This window comes from Drosophila erecta, unplaced genomic scaffold (genome assembly GCF_003286155.1).
Source record: "Drosophila erecta strain 14021-0224.00,06,07 unplaced genomic scaffold, DereRS2 tig00000092-arrow-pilon, whole genome shotgun sequence".
NCBI lineage: Eukaryota > Metazoa > Arthropoda > Insecta > Diptera > Drosophilidae > Drosophila > Drosophila erecta.
Genome location: NW_020825207.1, coordinates 411,808 through 433,621, shown reverse-complemented (window position 1 = coordinate 433,621; position 21,814 = coordinate 411,808). Strand labels below are relative to the sequence as shown.

The 21,814-nt window shown below is 46.1% G+C and overlaps 4 protein-coding genes across 11 annotated transcripts; 1 reads left to right on the top strand and 3 right to left on the bottom strand.

Moving 5' to 3' along the window:
• LOC6548581 (transient receptor potential cation channel protein painless) lies at positions 1-6,797 on the bottom strand. The gene is made up of 4 exons (XM_001976659.3): positions 6,741-6,797; positions 2,921-3,148; positions 854-2,860; positions 1-794 (listed from the first exon to the last, which is right to left on the bottom strand). Exons 2-4 carry the CDS (start codon positions 3,137-3,139, stop codon positions 261-263), a joined length of 2,760 nt encoding a protein of 919 aa, XP_001976695.1. The 5' UTR covers positions 3,140-3,148; positions 6,741-6,797; the 3' UTR covers positions 1-260.
• A 3,039-nt stretch (positions 6,798-9,836) lies between these two features.
• LOC6548582 (putative fatty acyl-CoA reductase CG5065) lies at positions 9,837-18,697 on the bottom strand. Of its 4 annotated transcripts, XM_015156018.2 has the most exons (8): positions 18,496-18,697; positions 15,722-16,005; positions 15,228-15,653; positions 10,833-11,031; positions 10,541-10,780; positions 10,341-10,472; positions 10,158-10,283; positions 9,837-10,098 (listed from the first exon to the last, which is right to left on the bottom strand). In XM_015156018.2, the coding sequence occupies exons 2-8, from the start codon at positions 15,999-16,001 to the stop codon at positions 9,981-9,983; spliced, it is 1,521 nt and encodes a 506-aa protein (XP_015011504.1). In that variant the 5' UTR covers positions 16,002-16,005; positions 18,496-18,697; the 3' UTR covers positions 9,837-9,980. The 4 variants fall into 4 exon arrangements, with proteins under 4 accessions (XP_015011504.1, XP_015011505.1, XP_015011506.1 ...); XM_015156019.2 differs by lacking the exons at positions 9,837-10,098; positions 10,158-10,283; positions 10,341-10,472; positions 10,541-10,780; positions 10,833-11,031 and adding exons at positions 11,126-11,356; positions 11,411-11,539; positions 11,603-11,734; positions 11,794-12,232; XM_015156020.2 differs by lacking the exons at positions 9,837-10,098; positions 10,158-10,283; positions 10,341-10,472; positions 10,541-10,780; positions 10,833-11,031 and adding exons at positions 12,290-12,858; positions 12,931-13,059; positions 13,127-13,258; positions 13,313-13,751.
• Positions 18,698-19,555: 858 nt separating this feature from the next.
• On the top strand, positions 19,556-20,900 carry LOC6548583 (protein CDV3 homolog). Of its 4 annotated transcripts, none has more exons than XM_015157223.2 (4): positions 19,556-19,878; positions 19,965-20,047; positions 20,178-20,421; positions 20,477-20,900. In XM_015157223.2, the coding sequence occupies exons 1-4, from the start codon at positions 19,666-19,668 to the stop codon at positions 20,732-20,734; spliced, it is 798 nt and encodes a 265-aa protein (XP_015012709.1). In that variant the 5' UTR covers positions 19,556-19,665; the 3' UTR covers positions 20,735-20,900. The 4 variants fall into 4 exon arrangements, with proteins under 4 accessions (XP_015012709.1, XP_026836061.1, XP_001976697.1 ...); XM_026980260.1 differs by having other exon boundaries at positions 20,480-20,889; XM_001976661.3 differs by having other exon boundaries at positions 20,160-20,421; positions 20,477-20,889.
• A 6-nt stretch (positions 20,901-20,906) lies between these two features.
• Positions 20,907-21,741, bottom strand: LOC6548584 (putative gamma-glutamylcyclotransferase CG2811). 2 transcript variants are annotated; one of them, XM_001976662.3, is made up of 3 exons: positions 21,280-21,741; positions 21,113-21,220; positions 20,907-21,061 (listed from the first exon to the last, which is right to left on the bottom strand). In XM_001976662.3, the coding sequence occupies exons 1-3, from the start codon at positions 21,600-21,602 to the stop codon at positions 21,019-21,021; spliced, it is 474 nt and encodes a 157-aa protein (XP_001976698.1). In that variant the 5' UTR covers positions 21,603-21,741; the 3' UTR covers positions 20,907-21,018. The 2 variants fall into 2 exon arrangements, with proteins under 2 accessions (XP_001976698.1, XP_026836062.1); XM_026980261.1 differs by having other exon boundaries at positions 21,113-21,179.
• Positions 21,742-21,814: the final 73 nt, after the last annotated feature.

Here is a 21,814-nt window from a genome sequence, read left to right as displayed (position 1 = left end):
TAACATTTGAAATTAAATATTTACTCGGGTACAAATGGTACAGTAATGATATTCGTTTATACAATATTTACTGTCTATATAACCATTATATACTACTTACTTACTGACAATTATTAAGGGTTTTGTTCAATTTCATTACTCGTATGTTAATAAAAACAATTTCCGACTAACTTGGCTCTTTAAACTGCAGTTTAAATGCAAATCGGTCTAAGAGGTCTATTAGTCTCAAGAACACTAAGGCTATCAAAATACATGCTCCATCACTTCCGTTCCTGGACCAGCTGTAATAATTGCTCCAGTTTGGACTCGATCAGCCTCAGTCGACTGTCGTTGACCTGTTCCTGTTTCCGCTTCTGCTCCGCTGTGTTCTTCTGATCGATTACCTCGAGCGCCCGTTTGACCACCCGGCCGCTCATCTGGGAGCACTTTCCGGTGAGCATGGAGCAGCAGCAGGGCAGGAGTCTAAGCGGTGGATCCAGCAGCTTCTTCTGGGGCGCTGCCGCACTCAGGGGCAGTGGCTGAAAGCTAGCCTGCTCCTTGCCCTTAAGGGTCCTCATTTCGAAGGGATCGCTCATAGGAATAAGCACCTTGTTCCCATCGTTCGGCATCACGGAAATCTGACGCAGACTTAAGTAGTTCGGGTAGATGTTCATCAAACGTTGGCTGATGCTGCGGAAGAAATGGTTGCCCAACAGAAACCCAGCGCGTCCGTGGCCAGTGAGGACCTGCTCATATCGACTAAGGACATTGGTTCTGCAAATGGATCCGTTCAGTTCCGCCTGAGCCTTAATTACCTAAAAAACGGCGCAAATGGGATTAGCAAGGGAAATAAAACGACTGGCGACGGACTTACTTGGGTGTCGTTCACGGCAAGACCGTTCAAAAGGTTGAACAGCACTATCGTCATAAAGAACACGAAGAGCAGGAAAATCAGGTAGGTGTAGATACTGGTGAACTTGATGCTTCCGGCGTCAAACTCGCCTGTCAGCATCACAATGGTCTTGATCAAGGCCTCGATAGGCTTGGTGAATGTGTTGAAGTCGTCGTTTTCTTTCTCCTCCAGATCGGGAGCCGGCGTGGCGCTGTTTAACTGGTCTTTCTCCACTGACTTCCCGAAGAGGATATAGAAGCACAGACTGAAGGTGAGCACGAAGATCGAGTAGAGGGTGAAGCTCTTTAGGAAGCTGTTGGAGACTTCTCGCAGCATCAGCATGTGCGTCGAAATCGAGAGCACTGGCAGGGAGCCCACTAGTAGGCAAAACTCCATGGAGACTAGTAGGATGCTGGATACGGCCAAGACGCGCTGCGTCTCCTTGTCAAAGTTGGATTCCATGCAGGTAAAGATAGATAGTGTGATGAGGGCTAACTCCATGATATTTGTTATGGACCAAAAGTAACGAACTGGAGAAATTATCCACTGGATGCTCTCCCGTATTATGAGGTAGCTGATTCCCAGCCAGGAGAGCAATCCGAAAAATGCAGTAAGAGCCCTCTGATCGCTTTCGTGGAACTTGAGGAGCGTGTAAGTAATTATGGAGGCGGTAAAAAGCGAGTATATCAGGAAGTTCAAGTAGAAGATCACGGAAAGTCGGTGCCACTTGAGGAATAGGAAGCTCGAGATCAGCGGGTGCTGGAGCAGGTGGCGCATCTCCTTCGACTCGGCGATGAACGCGATTGGGGCCATTTCGTCGTGCAGCTTGACGAAAGTAGCGCCAAGCTTTTCCACTCCCGAGTTTCTCTCCTGGCGCATTAAGTTCTTATAATCGATGATGATCTCATAGTTCTGCTCACCAGGCCTCTCTCCGTTCGTTGTGATGCAAGAGTCAAAGTGCTCTTCGAGAACCTCGGGTGGCATGTCCTTGATGGGAAGTGTCCCAAATGCGCTCTTCGAACCAATGTAGGCACCGTGCTTCAGGAGCTCCAGCATGGCACTCGTGTTTCGGTACCTCACTGCAAAGAACAGGGGCACCAGGCCGCCGGCATCGGCTTCGTTGATGTCTACGCGATCGCTCTTAATGAGCAACTCAAAGCAGCGCTGGTGGTTGAAGCCATCGAATGGCGGCTCAACCAAACGACCCATCACTGCATTTAGTAGCTTGGACTCTGCAGTAAGGCGCAGGCTTGGCTCCTTCAGCAGTCGCTCCAAGGCCTGCCAGTTACCGTATATCACGGCCGTCTCTACGAGATTGGCCTCGTTGGCTCTGCCTGGTCTCGAGTTGATGTCCATGCCAGTGGACAAAATGACTTCGAAGGCTCGCTGCCTGCCCCTCTTGATGCTCTCCTGCAGCAGACCAAAGTATTCCTCCTGGTGGGCGTTAAGTTGGTTATCCGCCCCACCTTTGAGATTCTGCAGGTACTCAGCGAACTGCTGCTCAAACAGTGATTCGTCTCCGTCGCGTAGAGTCCTTTGGAGGGTCTGAATGGCAATCTCCGGTCCGGTTTGACGCTCCTCCGGGAGCTTAAGCTCCGGAAATTGCGCCTGCAGCAATCGGCGCACCTCTCCGTTTCGGTAACTATCGATGTCCAACTCCGGCTGGTCCAGAAAGAGCTGAATTAGTTGCTGCTTCCCAGCCTTCACCTTGCTCTTCCTCAGCACATGGTGCAAGGGTGTGAACTCGCCCTGGTCCACGATGTTCGGCGAGGCGCCGTAGTCCAGCAGGAGTTGCATGCAGGCGTACACCTCTGAGGCGTTTTCCTCCGTGAGATTTTTGGCCAGTGAGTTGAGTGGAGTGAGTTGCCCATATTTTCTGTCAACCTGGACTTGTTTTCCGGGGCGGTACTTAAGGAGCGCCGCCAGGTTCCCTGGATCCCTCGAGTCGGCCGCATAGCTGACTGCAGCCTTGTCCAGCTTCTGGTTGATCTGTGGAGACAAACTGTGGTTAGCTGGCTTCCGACCTCTGCTCCTCGATGCTTTACTCACGTGGTTCACCTGGCTGCCGTGGTCAATGCAGGCCTCTATGAATTCCCGACAACCTGCTGTGGAAAGTGCCTTCTCGTAGATGCTGGTATGGCGGTTGTCCTGCAGATCGGCCAGGGCACCGTTGTCTAGGGCAGCAACGAACTCTCGAATGTCCTGCTTGTCCAAAGCTCCAGCCAACTGGGCCTGCGGATCAATGAAGCCGCAGTTGTTAAAGTCCATCGCTGTGGTCTGCGAAGAGAGAGCAGCCACGGAGCGGATGAGCAATGTCTATGTGGGCTGGACTTCAGATAATTACCCCCACGCGTCGAATGAGTAACGTAAGCTCGAAATGAAGCAAGAACCCGCATTGCTCACTCAGCCAACTTTGTGACCCCACTAGACCTAAAGGCCTTGGAAGTCAAAAACAATGGGTTGGGATTGGACGCTCTCAAAAAACGGCATTTGACATCGCTTCATGCTACGATGGTTTTCACATGGAGTGGACATGAGGCTGGAATGGAGCGGGAGCAAAAAGCTGCCCTACAGGTTTCTTCACTGCCAAATCTCCGTTTTGGGGCACTTAAAGAAAGCGTCTTAAGTGGTTTCTCTGGTACCGAACTTGGTCTTAATTTGCTCCCCCATGTAGTTATTAAATTATAACATTCCAAGCGAAGACAAGACCCCAAAGTACCAGCAGTGGCCGCGGCCGGAGTAATCCACTAAATCTGAATCTGAATCAGGTTTGGTGCGGGGATCAACGTCTAACGATCATAAAGAATAATCATAAAATAATCGGCACATCAGTATCAATTAGCAATCAATTTGCTGCGCTCCACGCTTTGATAGCCCTTGATGGAGCTCCAATGGAGCCTGGGGGCGGCTCAGGCAATGGGAGCGCTGAAATCGCGAGATTTATAGGCGGCTTTGTTCGTAAATTTCAAGGCGGCTTCTTCTGGGGTATTCTCGCTTCCACTTTTCTGTGCTGACCGCTTTGATACTTGAAATGTGTGAGAAATCTGCTAATCACACTCGAGACCTGGCCAATTTGAATACGCCACTTCTGATTATTTATCAACAGCCGAAGAATGGGCAATCAGGAAACCCGTACCCGACCCATCCGTTGAAAGCGGCTTCTCGTCGAAATCTTTTTGCCTGGCATACAAATTGGGCTTTGTAAATGACCCCCCCAGGTGGCAAGTTCAGCCTGATAAGATAAAAAGATAAACGAATCGCACAATCATCTTCTCTAATTGGCCCACTGTTGGCCCTCTGTTTGTGCTGTGTATTTGGCCACTAGGCTATTTGTAAAACCAATTGACAAACAACTTTATTGTTTGCCCAGCTCAGGCCCAAAGTCTTAGGCGACAGTTGACAGAGTGGCGTAATGAAACTTTAGAGTGAGCCGAGTTAGCCGGGAAGCGATTCTTCGCAGCCTTCGGGATCTGGAATGCACTTGGAGACTGCCAAAAGAAAACCTGTTGATCAGGTTTGCTCGGAAAAACAACAAGCAAGCAAATAACATTTAACGGAAGAATTGCACAACTCTTGGCAGAAATGTGGAAAATCGGAATTACTCAAACCAAGCAAATATATCCAATTGAGAAGTTTCACAGCTTCAGCCGCAATCGACATGCCTCAAATAATGTGCAGAAATAATTCCTTGTGTCCGTCCATAAAAGGGTACATTAAACTTCTGCCTCGCTTTCTCTTCTCCCCCTCGCTACATCCAAGTCAGACCCAACAGCGCCCCATCCGGCATCTCGCCGGAAGAGAGGGGAGGGGGGGTGGTGGAGTGATAGTCTGGAAAAATGTTGGAAGGAAGGGGGATTTGCGACACCGACTGCTGGATACGAAACAGTGCAGATAATTATAGTTGTTCTGGAGCCAAGCAAATGTCGAGGAATATTAATATTATTTTTCTCTTGTTTATCATGTAGTATACGTGCCAAGACGAATGGAGTGGCAAAATTTCGGCCATATCGTGACCTTATAGAATTTCGTGGAGTGGGCGATTTGGGTATACTATAAACTAATTTACTTGTCCATAAAGTCCGTTTATTGGCAACGGAAGATTTTGTTTGCTTAATTTAATGCTCTTTCTGCACTTAATGAACAACAGACGATCATTCCGCTGTGTTTACACTTGAATTGGAGGCTGGAAAAACAAGGGAAATAGCCAGAAACTGAAATTCCTTGAAAATACTCGGGAGGGGCAGAAAAACAGCGATCGTGATTGGGGACAGCAGTCCACAGCTGAAGTTTTTTGTGTAATCAACTTTGCAAAGCTCAGCCCGAAATTGTCATCGTAAAAAAGTCATAATTAAGATGGATGCGTGCGGAGATGGGTCCAAAGATTTGGAGACAGACGGAGGGGAACGGGAGACGGGAGCTGACTTCATGGTGAAGTGAGTTTGTGAAGCATCCGCGAAAAAACAACAGCGGCAGAATTTAGTTGTATTCGAAAAAAATGTTTAAGCGAACAGCCCACAGACACATGGGCAATATCCACACGAAAGTGGATACCCCTGCCACATAGAGAGATCGGTGCTCTATATACCCACTGTGCACTTCATAAACAATTGACTGGCCCACATCGTTTGCACAACAAAAGATTTGGGAGGGGTGTCCGGAGTGGGGAGGCCCGGAGTCTCGGCTCCGCACGATTCAGTAATTTCAAATAATTTAATTAAACACACTCGGACGTACATGGTACATAGTACATGTGTGAGATCAACTCAGGAAAGCAAACGAAAACTAATTCGTATGCTAGATGGATGGGCTCCTGAACTGAAGGAATCACCATTTACCAATCGGTTCAAGCGTTTTGGCCCCTCTGCATCTACGCCCTTGTGCCCCACGAACAGCAAAAAGCGAATACAAAGATTAGATGGGCGGAGCCAAATCAGCGAGCGAATGATCCAGTCGCGCGGTTCATGCATTCGTGAATAGGCTGGAGCGCGGGTTTTGGAGGAGGAGGGTCCTAACATGCCGCATAACGCCTAATCGATGGATAACTTAATTGTAATTGGCAATAAAAAACGCATATTAAACGCTTCTGGAGGGGAACGGAAGCTCTGTGCGCCTAATTTCGATGCAAATGCCAGTGCTTGGAGGAAACTGTCCCCAACCCAGTTCCGAGTTGGGTAAACAAGGGCCTCCATCGGCTCGGCTTACACGACATTTGCTGAACTCGCCTGGTCAGCAAGAACAATAGCGGTGTATATATTTCGTTTACTTCGTTTTTGGAAATGTTATCACAATCCGAGCACTTCACAGAAAAGTGGACACCGCGGGCGTTGCCTTTTAGGGCACGTTTGTTAGTTGCCCACCAGGCATTTAGAAATCATTTTTAAAAATTTAGATGACGTCACAGGTCGCGTATATGTACATTCCCAATTAATCATTTGTCAAATGCAATTCAATCAATTTATTAGCTGTTCTGGCGTCATTAAAACAAAGCTTTTTTTTTAATTTTTTTCGATTGCGCCGTGGGCGCCGTTTTCTGCAGTTTCTTAACCTTGGTTCGTTAAATGTTTTAAAACTTGTTTTCCACTGCTTATGTTTTTGTTGTGTGGGTTGAAGTCGAGCACAGATCACTTTGCAACTGCGGTTTCAGATCTGCATTACACATGATTCATTCGCAGTAACTAATAAAACATCTTAATTTCCCCGCGAGTCATCTTCCTTAAGTAAAGATTTGCCGCAACACCGGACAGATTTGCATAATCAATGGGATGACTCATTGACCCATTGCAGATCTTCCTCTGGCTTTCAAAAACTTTTTCAAAACACTTCTCAGCGCCCGAGCAAAAAACACACGACACTGCTGCGCGACCATTACCTTGCTTGCTAATATCCAGACAACGACTAATCTGATCCGTGAAAGCGATCGAAGTGGCGGGCTCTTTACAGGAATTTAAATTTAACAGCTGGTGGCACACACGGCCTGCCTATCGATAAGTCTTTTGTCGCGCGAGCTTAGATTTTCTGAACCGGAGATGTATGGGCACACTTTTGGAGACTTTTCGGGCGCATTAAAAGTCATGATTATTTTGAAACCATAGTTTTCTCAATTGCATGCCGAACTGTCAACTAAAAAAAGATTTTGGCAAATTTATAGAAATTTTAATGGTATATAAAAAATAAAACAATATCACATTTTCCAAAAGTGTGGGCGTGACAGTTTTGGGCGGTTTGTGGGCAACATTTGGAAAAAAAAGATAGTTCTCAACGAATCTTCATCATACTTCCTTGCATCATACATCAGAAAAATTACACAAAAAAAATAATTTCTAAATTTGAATGCAGATTTTTAGAGAATTGCGCCAGAAATATTTAGAGGTATGCCACTTCAAAATCCGACTAAGATAAGTTGAGTTATGGAGTTTAGAACTTCAGCTTTAGGACATTTTTTCATTTTTTTTAATTTCTACAACATAATCAACTCAGAAAAATTACAAAAAAATTTCAAAAAAAAATTAATTTTCCAAATTTGAATGCAGACTTTTAGAGAATTGCGCCAGAAACATTTAGAGGTATGCCACTTCAAAATCCGACTAAGATAAGTTGAGTTATGGAGTATAGAACTTCGGCCTTGGGACATTTTTTAATTTTTTGACTTTCTACAATATCATGGATCAGAAAAATTACAAAAAAATTAAAAAAAAATAATTTTCTAAATTTGAATGCAGATTTTTAGAGAATTGCGCCAGAAATATTTAGAGGTATGCCACTTCAAAATCTGATTCAGATAAATTGAGTTATGGAGTTTAGAAATTCAGCCTTGGGGCATTTATTGATAAACTTGAATTTCTACAACATCATACATCAGAAAAATTACAAAAAAATTATAAAAAAATGAATTTCTAAATTTAAATGCAGACTTTTAGAGAATTGCGCAAGAAATATTTAGAGGTATGCCACTTCAAAATCCGACTAAGATAAGTTGAGTTATGGAATATAGAACTTCAGCCTTGGGTCATTTTTTCATTTTTTTTTAATTTCTACAAAATCATAAATCAGAAAAATTACAAAAAAAAATTATAAAAAAATGAATTTCTAAATTTAAATGCAGACTTTTAGAGAATTGCGCAAGAAATATTTAGAGGTATGCCACTTCAAAATCCGACTAAGATAAGTTGAGTTATGGAGTATAGAACTTCAGCTTTAGGACATTTTTTCATTTTTTTTAATTTCTACAACATAATCAACTCAGAAAAATTACAAAAAAATTAACAAAAAATAAATTTCTAAATTTGAATGCAGTTTTTTAGAGAATTGCGTCAGAATCATTTTGAGGTATGCCACTTCAAAATCCGACTAAGATAAGTTGAGTTATGGAGTATAGAACTTCAGCTTTAGGACATTTTTTCATTTTTTTTAATTTCTACAACATAATCAACTCAGAAAAATTACAAAAAAATTAACAAAAAATAAATTTCTAAATTTGAATGCAGTTTTTTAGAGAATTGCGTCAGAATCATTTTGAGGTATGCCACTTCAAAATCCGATTCAGATAAGTTGAGTTATGGAGTTTAGAAATTCAGCCTTAGGGCATTTATTAATAATCTTGAATTTCTACATCATACATCAGAAAAATTACAAAAAAATTTCAAAAAAAATTAATTTCTAAATTTGAATGCAGTTTTTTAGAGAATTGCGCCAGAAACATTTAGAGGTATGCCACTTCAAAATCCGATCAAGATAAGTTGAGTTATGAAGTTTTGAACTTCAGTCTTGGGAAATTTCTGAATTACGACAACATAATACATCAGAAAAATGACAAAAAAATTGAAAAAAAATATATTTCTAAATTTGAATGCAGATTTTTAGAGAATTGCGCCAGAAACATTTAGAGGTATGCCACTTCAAAATCCGATTCAGATAAGTTGAGTTATGGAGTTTAGAAATTCAGCCTTGGGGCATTTATTGATAATCTTGAATTTCTACAACATCATACATCAAAAAAATTTAAAAAAAATTACAAAAAAAATTAATTTTTAAATTTGAATGCAGATTTTTAGAGAATTGCGCCAGAAATATTTAGAGGTATGCCACTTCAAAATCCGACTAAGATAAGTTGAGTTATGGAGTTTAGAACTTCAGCCTTAGGACATTACCTAATTTTTTTGAATTTCTACATCATCACATCAAAAAATTACAAAAAAATGTAAAAAAAATAAATTTTTAAATTTTAATGCAGTTTTTTAGATAATTGTACCACAAACATTTAGAGGTATGCCACTTCAAAATCCGATTAAGATAAGTTGAGTTATGGAGCTTAGAACTTCAGCCTTGGGACATTTCTTAATGTTTTTGAATTTCTACATCATCATGAGATCAAAAAAATTACAAAAAAATGTAAAAAAAATAAATTTTTAAATTTGAATGCAGTTTTTTAGATAATTGCACCACAAACATTTAGAGGTATGCCACTTCAAAATCCGATTAAGATAAGTTGAGTTATAAAGTTTAGATCTTCAGCTTTAGGACATTTTGTCATTTTTTTGAATTTCTGCAACATCAGAAAAATTACAAAAATATTAACAAAAAATAAATGTCTGAATTTGAATGCAGTTTTTTAGAGAATTGCGCAAGAATCATTTAGGGGTATGCCACTTCAAAACCCGATTCAGATAAATTGAGTTATGGAGCTTAAAGCTTCAGCACTCAGTATGCTGAAAAACTTAAATTAACTGGGAATTTTACAAAATAACATTGCCTGCGTAGTTCTGGTAGATCCAAATCGCCAATAAGAATAATAAACAAATTAGTTAAAAACTAAAAACACGCTGCTTGACAATTTAGTGTTTGTTAACTTAGACTGCCAGTCGTATAAATCTGAAGAATGTCATGCTCTTGCCAGAATATACATTTATATATCCAAGCCTTTGCCCAAAACAGTAACTCGTAATTCTAATTCAAGTAGCCTATTGATTTTACATTTTTTATTTATTTACAATAACAAGTAAACGTATACAAAACACCTGAATATTATTACCTGATTTACTATAAACCTTTTCAAAGGCACATGAAATAAAAGGTACAATTTTTAAGAAAGCAACTGAAGAACAGCGTATGCCTAGTTACTAGAAGGTAATTCGTTTCTAAGCAAATCGAGTATTTGCAATTTTTGGGAAACCCAATATAAAAGGCCTGAAATAATGAGCGTTTTGCAAATGCGGTCCAGGACATACAAGCTGAAAAACAAGGAAACTGGTTAAACTGGTTAAATAGATGGAAGTAAGAAATTACTCACAATCTCAATTGTATGCGTGATTTTGGCAACGAAGTTAAAGGTTCCTTCATCACATACTGCCGCCCACCCAAAATACTGACTTTCATGTACTCATAATCGTCGACGTCGTCGGTATTAATCTTGAATCTGTAGCCAATAAAACTGCGTTACAAACAAATAATACAAACAAAAAATAATGCTTACATCCTGCGATCGGTAGATCCTAATGCTTTGTAGATCTGCTCAAAGTGTGTGGATTTGAAGTCCCAGCTTCGCGTGGTAAAGAACTGCAAAACTTCCAGACCCACAGCGATCTTGGTTTGAACACGAATCATGCTAGACAAACAGAAAAGTTGCAGGTTAGATAACTTGTTCGGTACTGCCAAATTCCGTTGAGGGTTTACAAGCGACGTTGTCCAAAGATCAGAAGTAGGAAGTCGATTAGGTAGGCTGGCAGCCACATAAACAGAATGGTGCAGATGGTGTGGTAGAATTTGCTGGACGTCATGTTGCCGTCGGGATACCAAAGTCCCACCTCGAAGGGGTACTTTATGCCCAGGTCGCGACCCACATCCATTATCCATTTCCAAGTGCGCTTTTTGGCATCGTCCACGGTCAAGTTGTAGACTGGAACCTGCAGAGGTCTTTGGCAAAAGTTATACATCGCAGTGACTGGGTGGCATCTGAATAATTTACCTATTTTCGGCAAGGCTGTTATGGTATGGTAACAGGATTAGGCCGTTAATGGCGATGTCCACAGGTATTACTTCGGATTTCAGTTCTCCGTTGCAGATCATGGACCGGATAACTCCTTTGCCGGCGCCAATAAGGACACCCGTGGGTCCGTTCATATTGTCCACCCACCCTGGCAGGGGTTCAGCGATAGCTGGAGTTACTGGAGAACAAAGTACATGTCAGTATGCTCGGACAGAAAGTCCGCTTTTGGTGGCCGGATTGGGAAAGAGAAACACGGCGCAGTTGGCCAAATGTGTGCGAGTATATTCAACAACCTACAATCATATTTATTTGGATTCAAAACCTCGAATATGCGTAACTACAGCTAAGCTAGGTGACTAATTAAATGCCTGTGACCACCAAACCAATGCAAGTCCACGGAGAACTAGAATCAGAATACAGCCAGCACCCCCGTCCACTTGAGGAGGTAGTAGAAGAACAGTCCCACGATCACAGTCTTGCACACAACGTCCACGACCCATTGGCTGGAAGTAGAGATAGGTGAGTCACATTGCTAGCACGGCTCTGGTCCAACTTACATCTTCATGTGCACGCGCGCCCTGGGCAGATCCTCCTCCTTTTCCTTGAGAATAAACTTTCGAGCGCCCTTCGCACACTCGATCATGTACTCCTCCTCGGTGTTCTCCGTGTTCATGTTCATGTTAAAGCTTAACGGGTGGTAAAAGGTTGACATGTGGTTATTATTACTCGACAGGGCCAACAGCACTTACATCGCCTTGTCTTCCTCGTTGAGTTTGTTCCATAGGGACGCGTAGTTCTCAGAACGGAAGCTCCAGGCATTGAGGGTGAAGAACTGCAGGACGCCCAGACCCGTGGATATCTTCTCCTGAACTCTCAGCATGCTGAGGAGGGAAACGGCACATTAGCTCCATTGGGGGTGATTCAGTGCGGCGCCACTTACAATCTCTTCTGCCCTAGGATCAGCATCAGGAAGTCCAGGAGGTAGGCGGGCAGCCAGTGGAACATGGCCACGTTGAAGTTATGGTACAGTGTGTTGGTGGTGACGCAGGGGTCCGGGTACCATAGGCCCGCGTTAAATGGGATCTGCTTGTTGATGCGCTTGCTCATCTCCACCACGGTGCCCATCGTCATTTTCCTGTGGTCCGCATTGGTTATATTGTAGACGGGCACATCGGCAGGCCGCTTGGCCTGCTTGTTGAACTCGTAGGGAATGACGATCAGTCCGTTGATCGCGTAGTCGACGGGAATCACCTCGGCCTTGTTCTCCTGATTCACCAGAACGGACCGGATCACGCCCTTGCCGCATCCGATCATCAGGCCAGTGGGTCCGTTCAGGTTGTCCACCCATCCGGGCAACGGCTCGTAGGCAGCCGGAGACACTGCAGGGCGGAAGGAAGAGGGGTTTACTAGGAGCTGCCTGATCGGTACTTCTCTTGAAACCAGTCTACATACCACGAGCCCGAGATGATGGTCACCGAAGCCGTATTAAGTGTGAGTGTGTGTGGGTGTGGGTGTGAGTGTGTGCGTGGGTGTAAGTGGTGTAGTTGTATGGGTGGGATTACGTTTTCGCCAAGGATGAGTGTGTGAATTTAGAAATTAGGAAACAGTGTGCAGTCATTGTGCTATTTCTGCTGCGTGTTCTGTGTGTTCTGTGTGTTTTGTTTGTGTTGTTCGTGTTGTCGCGCGAGTCCTCTGGATCAACACTTGTACACTTGAAGCACAGACACATAAGCTCAGTACACAGAATTTTTATTTTGACACGAAACATAGATAATCACTTAAAGTAGAATTGAAAACCAGACCCGAGGCCTCTCGTCGAGAGGCTCGCAGTTATGCCCCAAGCGAACCTAAGCAGAGATTGATTGACAAAAGCGCGCAAATGAATGTTAGGTGTTCCGGGCTGCCGGCGACCTAGACGCCCAGCAGACGTGCCACCAAACCGTAGGTCCAGTAGCACAGGGTGCCCACGATGAGCGTCTTGCAGGCGCGGTCCAAGATGTACATGCTATAAATGAAAGGGAGACCGAGCTTAGAGATCGGGCGCGAGGATCAGAAACCTGGGGCGAGTCTCGCTTACAGCTTCAGCTGGAGCCGGGCGCGGGGCAAACTATCGGGCGACTCCTTCATCAGGTACTGTCGCCCGCCCTGGACACATGACTCAATGTACATCGGAACGGTCTCCTCGGGGTCCATGTCCATATTGAAGCTTTTGGGTGGGATCAGTTGTTTCGGATTAAGTAAGCTCAGTACCCCTCTGCTCTCGCGCTACCTACTTTTTCCTGTCCGCCTCGTTTAGCATGGCCCACAGCGAGGAGTAGGCGTCCGACTTGAAGAACCAGGCGCGCATCGTGAAGAACTGCAGCACCTCGAGGCCCACAGAGATGCGGTTCTGGACGCGGATCATGCTAGGGAGAGACGATCAAGATCTGTGTCCACGATCCTCAGCATCCGCAACTTACAATCGCTTCTGGCCCAGCAGCAGCAGGATGAAGTCGATCAAGTAGGCGGGCAGCCAGTGGAACAGCAGCACGTTGATGCTGTGGTGCAGTTTGTTGGTGGTGATGCATCCGTCTGGATACCAGAGACCCGCTTCCATCGGGTATCGGTACCCTATTTCCTTACTCATTTCGATTACTTCGCCCCACTGCATCTTCCGGTGGTCAGCGCACGTGATATTGTATACGGGCACCTCCTTCGGCCGCTCCGTCATCTTGGCGAACTGGTAGGGGATCACGCACAGCCCGTTGATGGCGTAGTCCACCGGAATCACCTCGGACAGGTGGCGCGTGTCAATCAGCATCGAGCGGATGACGCCCTTGCCGGCGCCCACCATCAGCCCGGTGGGTCCGTTGAGGTTGTCCACCCATCCCGGGACGGGCTCGTACGCCGACGGCGACACTGGGCGTGCGGGAGATGAGTTCAGAATGGGACTCCTCCCCCCAGACTTTCCTGGGATCAGGCTGATGCGGATGCGGATGCGAGGGCGGTGGCGGTGGCGGTGGCGAAGGCGGAGGCGGAGGAAGGGTAAAGCGGGGGCTGGTTGGCGTTTCTGTCTTCTCTGTTTTCATTGCATGCTCATTGAACTTTTTGGTCAATGACGACGGCGTTTGTGTGCAGTGGTTGGTTGATGTAGTTTGTTGTTTTAAGCAATGTTGTACGCCGTGCCATGTAATCGGGCTATTCTTTCAAGCGCTGTGGTTGTGGTGGTGCTGGTGTTGGTTGGCGGTTTGTATTGCTGCTGCTGTGGTTCATGTGTGGTGTTCGTATTAAGAAGCGCGGCAGCGGAGGAGGCAAGCCGGAGAGGAGGACGCGAGATCAACCGGTGGCGATGTCATAAAACACACGGAAAGCGTAAACACTTGACGAATTAGCGGTAGGTGGCATGAAGCGGCTTAGGACTAGCACCAAAGCAGCGCACTCCCCAATGAGTGCATTCATTATCATCTGCTAATATCTCTGAAGATCTGCTAAAATCCACGAACTCTGCGGAACTTTGCTCGCTAGTTAGCAAACTAGGACGTGACCCGTTCATATTGACTGTATCCACGGGCTGTTTGCCCAGCTAAGCAGGTCACCTTGCCTTGAACCCGCCCGGTTACAAATCACCGATTTCAGCATTCCGCTAGCCTATCATTAAGTAAGTTTGAGGAGAGCTGTCATCGGAAATGCCTATTCACAATGCCTTTCGCAACCTAATCAAGTCTGGAGTTTTCCTACCTACATAATCACTCATAAATCCTTAATCTTTAAACATTTGTTATATAAAATCCCAGATTCGATTAAATAAATGTTATGTTGCTTTTTCCTCAGATAAAGTACTACTGCTGGGTAATTACCGAAAACAGTATACTTTCATATCAAATTACCACTCGCCTTCAAATTAAAAAGTGTTTGGATTTGCACATTTGCATCAATCTGCTCGGACTGGTTTCTGCCCGATAGTTTCTCTACCTCCTATGAATAACGACCTCTCAGGTTGCCCAAAACTGCTAATAGAAAAGTTTAATTGACTGCCAGCGCAGACAACCCGTACATTCAGGCAGAGACGTCCAAAAAAGACGCCAGGTGGTCAAAAAAAGATATAAATAATAAGCAAGCCAGCGGCCCAGGGCAACATAGACATAGATACAGATACAGACACAGACATAGACATAGACGGCATAAGCATAGGCGCATTATTAGTTAGCAGAGGGGAACTGGCGGCTGGCAATTGCAGTCACCATTGCGCTCCCAGCGCAGCTGACTACCAAGCAAGCAAGCAATCCGCGTCCAGAGACGTGGGGAATTAATGACTCAAATAAATCGATTCGCCGCAGGCCAAGCGACGCGGATAGGCAACAGCGGGATGGCATCCGTGCTCAAAAGGTCACTTACCGATGCTGGGACGGGCGATGATGACGGGCATGGACTCGTAGTGGTCGCGCACCAGAAGCTCCGCCAGGCGCTTCGAGTAGGTGTAGGTGTTGGGGTGTGGCTTCAGCAGATCGGGCGTAATGGCGTCCAGGGTCTTCACGTCCATCCACTCGGCCAGGCGCATGAGATCCTCCGGCTTGTGTGGAAACTCGTACACCTTCTCATACATCACCTCCTGGTCGCAGTTGCAGAAAGCCGTGGACAAGTGGATAAAGGCCTCCAGCTGCTTCATGTCCTTGGCCACGTTCAGCGCTCGCCGGGTGCCCAGCAAGTTCATGTCGATGGCGTCGCGAAGGTTGCCCTCCAGCTTAAGGGTGGCCGCCATGTGGAAAACAATGTTAGTGTTCTCGGTCACGTGCTTCAGGCTCTCCCCGCTGAGTCCCAGCTCTGGAAATGAAGGGCAGAAGAAGCATTAGCTTTCAGTTTAAAGTTCTGAACATGAGAGCTGCACTTACGGTCGAACGTAACGTCGCCCTGGTAGATGGTAACCTTCTTGAGCATCTCCGGGCGCTCGTCCTTGATGCGCTGGAAGATGGGCAGCTTGAACATCTCCTCGAGACGCGTCTCGGGTGCCTTGCCGCGCTTCGGGCGGCAGATGATTATCACCTCCTTGAGGGAGTGGCAGGAGTAGAGCAACTTCTCCAGCAGCACCTTGCCCATGAACCCAGACGCTCCAGTGATGAAGATCGTCTTATCCTTGTAGTATTCCTGCACGGGCGATAGATCCACCGTCATCTTTCTGCAAGAGAGGGGTTGTATTAGTGGCTTTTCTGGGAGTGGCATTGGGAACGGAGTGACGCAAGAAGCATTCCGGGAAAGCGAAAACCAGTCAAAGGAAAAACTAGTGATTGCCAAGCGAATGGCGCAAGTGGGGCTGGAAAACTGGGGCTTATTCTGGCCACGCGTGCCCCTCTTGCCACATCTGGTGTCCGACTTGGAAGCAGCCACAAGACAGCGGCAACCAGTGAGCTGAACCTGCCGCAAACTGGTTTCCAGTGGACTTTCGGTTTCTATTTGGATTTTCGATTGCGCCTGTGGATTCGCATTTCTTTGCTGGCTTATGCAATGCCAGGGGTAGCTGGCATCGAACCCGTCTAGCGTGCCAGGTTGCCTTTATATCCCCCCTCCCCCTCCAACGGGGATTGTTGCAAGTATTTGTTTCTCAATCTGCATGCGGCTGGGTTAGATTGCAGCGGCGTTACAGTTGGCCACATCTGCTCGGCAATCTCTAATTGCGGATTGTGCCTGTGCCTGTGCCTGTGCCTGTGCCTTGCACTTTGGGCATGTCATGACATTTCACGCAAGACCGAGCGGACGTACTTGTTTACCTATTTATTGCAGCTCGATTGTGGTCACACCCTGCCCTGCGTATGCATATCCAATACTGTATCTCCGTCCACGAATGTTTACCTCCTCCAGCCGAGCATAGCTGGCGAAGATGGAAATCGCAAGGAAGCATGACGCAGCAACCCCACTGCACCTTGAACTACAAGCTCTAATCTATGTGACTGGAGCGTCTCTGGGATCACTTCATTTGGATAACTGCGGTTCTCCTTCATCTCGCGGCACCAGCCTTTAGGGGCTTGTTACTGAGCCCCAGTTTCGGCTTTATGGTCAATTAAAACGCGTCCGCCGAATGTGTGAAACCGCGAGAGCAGCACCACAGCCCGAGAAACAAACTCAGATTGCTTGCACTTATGCAAGCCTCGAAATACACACATTGAGCCAAATTTTGAGAGTCGGGTCGGCCAAGTTGTCAAACACGAAGTTATGAGCATTACACACAAACGTACATATTAAATCTGAACCTAAAACAACGGAGCTTCATTTTGTAAACGAAAGACTTAGGCCACAAACTTGATCCCAATTAGGGCGGACGAGCGAGAAAGAGACGAGTCAGTAAGCTGTAACTAATGCTAAATACTAATAGGCAACTAGCATTATTTATATAGGCAAAAAGCATTAGTTATTTCAATTGTGCATAGAACTTAATACGAGCATCAAAAAGATTATTGAATTCGAGAAGTTCGCGTGAACTGTTACTATCTACATCAGTTCATAGTTAAATTGATGTGACCGATCGGTTTGCCAAAATGACGTAGTAATCGAAAAATGGCAATACGTAATGTTTTCGTGCCATTTTATTTTAACCTTCCCGCAATTGGCAAGAGTGTTTTTCAAGCTCTTTGATATTACGCAAACGCAAAATGACCCTATTCAAAACGACAAGACTCTTTATCTTATGATATTTGTTCCCCTCCATCGTTTGTCACATATTTATTAGAGCCAAAACCGGTATATCCGTTGTAAGTAGAAACATTTTGGAATCTTTAATTAGCTGGTATGTGGCTTTGCTTATCGATAGTGTGTTCCTCTTGTTTGCATATTGCTGCTTTTCAGCCTAAGTAACATTTTGTAGCCGCAACTCGAACGCGACCTCAGAACTAGCTAACGATGATGGGGCCATTAAAATTTTCCAATGCAAAGTGCAGCCTGCAATCTGTCTGCAGTTAATAAACCCAATGCAGCGCAATGACTGATTGACTGACTGCGGCGCACCAATGACCCCTTTTCTAAGGCAACGTAAGCTCGGAGAAGAAGACGAGGAAGAGCTGCAGATGTGGCTGTGTGGAGGATCATTAAGAAAGCCACTTGAGGCTGAGACATTAAACCATGAAATCGAACAAATTTTAAATGTTTGGCAATTCTTCCATTCCATTTTCCATTTGGCCTTTGCTCAGGTAGTCTCACGAAATACGAAAATTTAAATAAAAAACCCCCTCAGTATGTAAATAGCTTTTGTATTGGATCAGCATTGATACAAATAAGATGAAACCCCGACACATAAAACTAGCAGCAAGCCGAGGTTCATACACGCGTATATGCAAAGGGCCACGGAAACCAAACCACGGAACTCAAGGCGGAACATGTGGAATATCAAAATATCGGACTCTCCGACAGGTCATGACACGACCCTGACACAGACGGGGATTCACGAGCGTATCTCGAAATCAAACTCAGTAGGGCAGCCACTTGACACGGCGCGATACGAATCTAGAGGGGCCTACCTTTGTAATACCCAATTAAATGCTTCGCTGGACTAGCAAATGCCTCGAATTGCAGCCTAATAGCCCCGAAAAATGAGCATCATTGTCTATACAATGCGGTAATCAAAAGGAGGAATCGCAGCTGGAAATGATTTTTTGGCGCTACTAAGTGTTTGAATTACCTTGAGTGCTTGGGATTCTCCTCAATTAAAACACTTGCAATATTTGTATCAAACTCTCGCGCACGCGAATTAATGCGAGACTATATCGGTTCGGATCGTACTAGTTCGGATCGAATCGAAATAGTGGAGGGTGTGTGGAGCGGTGTGCACGCTGCGAAGCTCGAAAGAAGACTGAACGCGACCAGCCCGGTGGTTGTCAATATGAATACGTTGTGGAGTGGGCTGGCAGTGCTCTGGGATGTGGCAAAACAAGCCGAAACGAAGCAAAACCACTGGCCCAGCTGCACGCCGTACTGTGGTCGGTATTCGGCAGGTGTTGGTACAGACATAAATATCTATTGGCTGGGCTAATCTAGGCGGAACTGGCCGCCTGGCCGCCTGGCCTAAGAGGTTGAGGCTGGGTCCGAGTGATGGGCCAAGTAGTTGACTTTTGAGTACTTGGGTGGGGCTGCTGGGTCCATCAAGATGCGAGTCCCAGGCCGAGGAACACTTTGGCATATTTTGGGCAACATTGGCTTTGCCATTTGAACGAGTTTTATTGGTTTTGCTGCTTTGTCGCGAATTTGATATATTGGCATCATTATGGATGCAAAATTAGCAACGGATCGATTTGGTTTCCATTACACAATGGTCCAGCTTTGCATTCGCAGCCACCGCGGCGGTGGTTTCCACTTTGTTTGGCATAATTAGGTGGTTATCAATCTCCTATGCAAATATACTGTTGCCCAATATCGCGAATATAGGTAATTAATGCAGTCTTTCCAATGATTTTTGCGCACGCCTAATTATGCATGTTACAAATTTTGTTGCAAAAACCGAATGTGTTTGTATCGTCGCGCCCCGACAGTGGCTTTCAAAAAGACCGCCAAAGCTGGAAATATCGATATCATGCAGACTGGATATCGATGCTCGGCTGCGGGCTAAGTTCTGACAGTGATGCTTAAACTGATTAGTCACAATTAACCATCAATTAAATAAAGCTAAACAAAATGTTTTCATTATGTAAATTAAATTAATTAAAAGTATATTGATAATTCTTAATTTCGCTGCGAATGTCATGGAATCTTCAGCCCTGGCCCGCCTATCGATACATCTGGCACAAAAGGCGTGCAGAGTTGTTCTCCAAATTTCCTGTCGCGAATTTTATTCATTTATAATTAATTGCAAGCCATGGCCGAACTGGACGATTTCTTCGCGAAAAAGGACAAGAAGAAGTCCAAGAACAAGACCAAGTTCGTTACCGCCGACGAGATGGTGAAGAACCTGGAGGACGGCAGCAAGCGCGAGGTGGTCAAGCCTAAAAAAGCAGAGGCAGTCGCTGGCGGCGTGGCAGTAGTAGGCGAAAACGAGAATAGCGGCACCAAGGTGCCAGAGTCCGCCCCGGTGAGTCCGAATCTAAGGCTGGTGAAATCGGCGACCGTTGGCCACATAAGGCATGCTAACAAGTTCATTGTTTTGTCGCTCCGTAGCCCGTCGAGGAGGAATGGAAGGAGTTCGAGGAGGAGCAGCGCAAGGACTACAGCGGCCTAAAGATCGGCCAGCTGAGCACCATGTGAGTTTTTGACCATTACGCCGACCGCCCATTCGATGGCACGAGAAAAGGCCACTTCTAGTGAATAACTTTCCATATCACCCCGCATTTTGCGAAAATCCGCTCTCTATAGCTCTTCGGCCCGTTCCAGAACTGCCCAGGAAAGTACCGAGTCGCGAGCTGACCGAGTGCCCTCTGCCCCGGACGGCGGTAACTACGACGAGGACGATGAGGACAGCAATGGGTATGACAACGCGGACGTAAACAAGGAGCGCGTCGGCCACGGACCCTGGAAGAAAGTGGTGCCAGCCGAGGAGGTAATGCAGATCCCGGTGCCCGTGGAGGTGGAAAAGCCCTCGTCCAAGACCTACGTTTCACCCGCGCTACGATACAGCGTAAGTAGGGAGAGCTAGCCGATCCAGATCTCCAGTTTAATCGAACCCTCTGCAGCAGCAGGCCGGAAGCGGACTGGGAGGCAGCACTATTGGGGGGGCATCGCGTCCACGACGCGCCGCCCCCGACATCACCAATACCGAGTTTTTCCCAACACTCAGTGCGGCGCGTCCGGAGGAACAGCGCAAGAAGAAAAACGAACCCGCCTTCGAAGAAGTCCGGCACGGAAGCCGTTTCCAGCGCGTTCAGGAGTCCACGGCTGCCCCGGTGGCGGCCTCCAACCGATTCCAGTCGCTCGACGACGAAGCAAGCTAGGTCAGCCCACGCCAACGGTGCTGCTGCTGGCCACGGGAACCGCTATCAAACACAGTGTCCGCTGCCGAGCTCAAGTCATCCAAGGGTTCTGCGCCAGCACATGCAGATTTTCTAGGCTTTTTGATTCATATAAACCACCACTGCTACTCTTACCCTAAACCACAAACTACTATTGTTCATTTCGTTTTGCATTTTTGAAGAATGGATTAATGTATTACAATACGAATAATAGCCATGCGTTGAAATCCGTTTATAAACGTTACTTTTTTATAAGTTTTCGTGTCTCACTCATCCATGGCCAGGTCTTCCGGGCAGCTCTCCAAGTAGCTGCAAAATCAGTAAGAAAGATCATCTCTGGCTGAAACAGTGCGTACTGACTTTTCGTTGTACGGCCTTTCCGGAGTGTTGTGGTAGGAGATCAGCAGCTCCTTGGCCAGCATCTTCTCTGGAAAGTTGCGAATCAGGTACAGCCAGCACTGAATGGTTCTGCACATAGGGGGCAAAAGTGAGTTCTCACAACTGGCAAACGCCCCACACCTTCATACTCATTCTGCTCCATCAATATGGTTTGTTGCTCGCGATCGTAGTAATCCGGGTAGTCTTCCAGTATGTCCAGTTTGGAGAGCATGGTCTGGTCCACCTCGTAGACTTCGCCTTCTATGTGGTTCCCCTCACCTGGGCGGGCAAGCAGAAAAGGAATGTTGTAGCGGGTGCCCACAACCAGGGGAAACTTCGTGTCCGTTTTTCCCCTGCCAAGAAATCGGGCCTGGCCGTTCTCCTTTTTCGTCAGCCAGTGGTGATTGGGCTCCCCGCGCTTCAACGTGCCATACACAAAGACCCTTGCCGCCATTCTCAGCTTTTCACCCATTGCGCTTCCTGCCGCCGGGCTTATCAGTTTCGAAGGGGTATCGTACTATCAAATCCGACCTGTAGATTCCACAGTCGGCATAACCCGGCCGCTCTTCTTCTTGCTGCCATTCACACCGAATCTTGCCTCCGTACACCGCGAGAAACTGAAGCACTCGGCACTCGGTGGAAAATTACCAGAGGCGCCTTACTTTTGCCCAGCACCTTACTTTT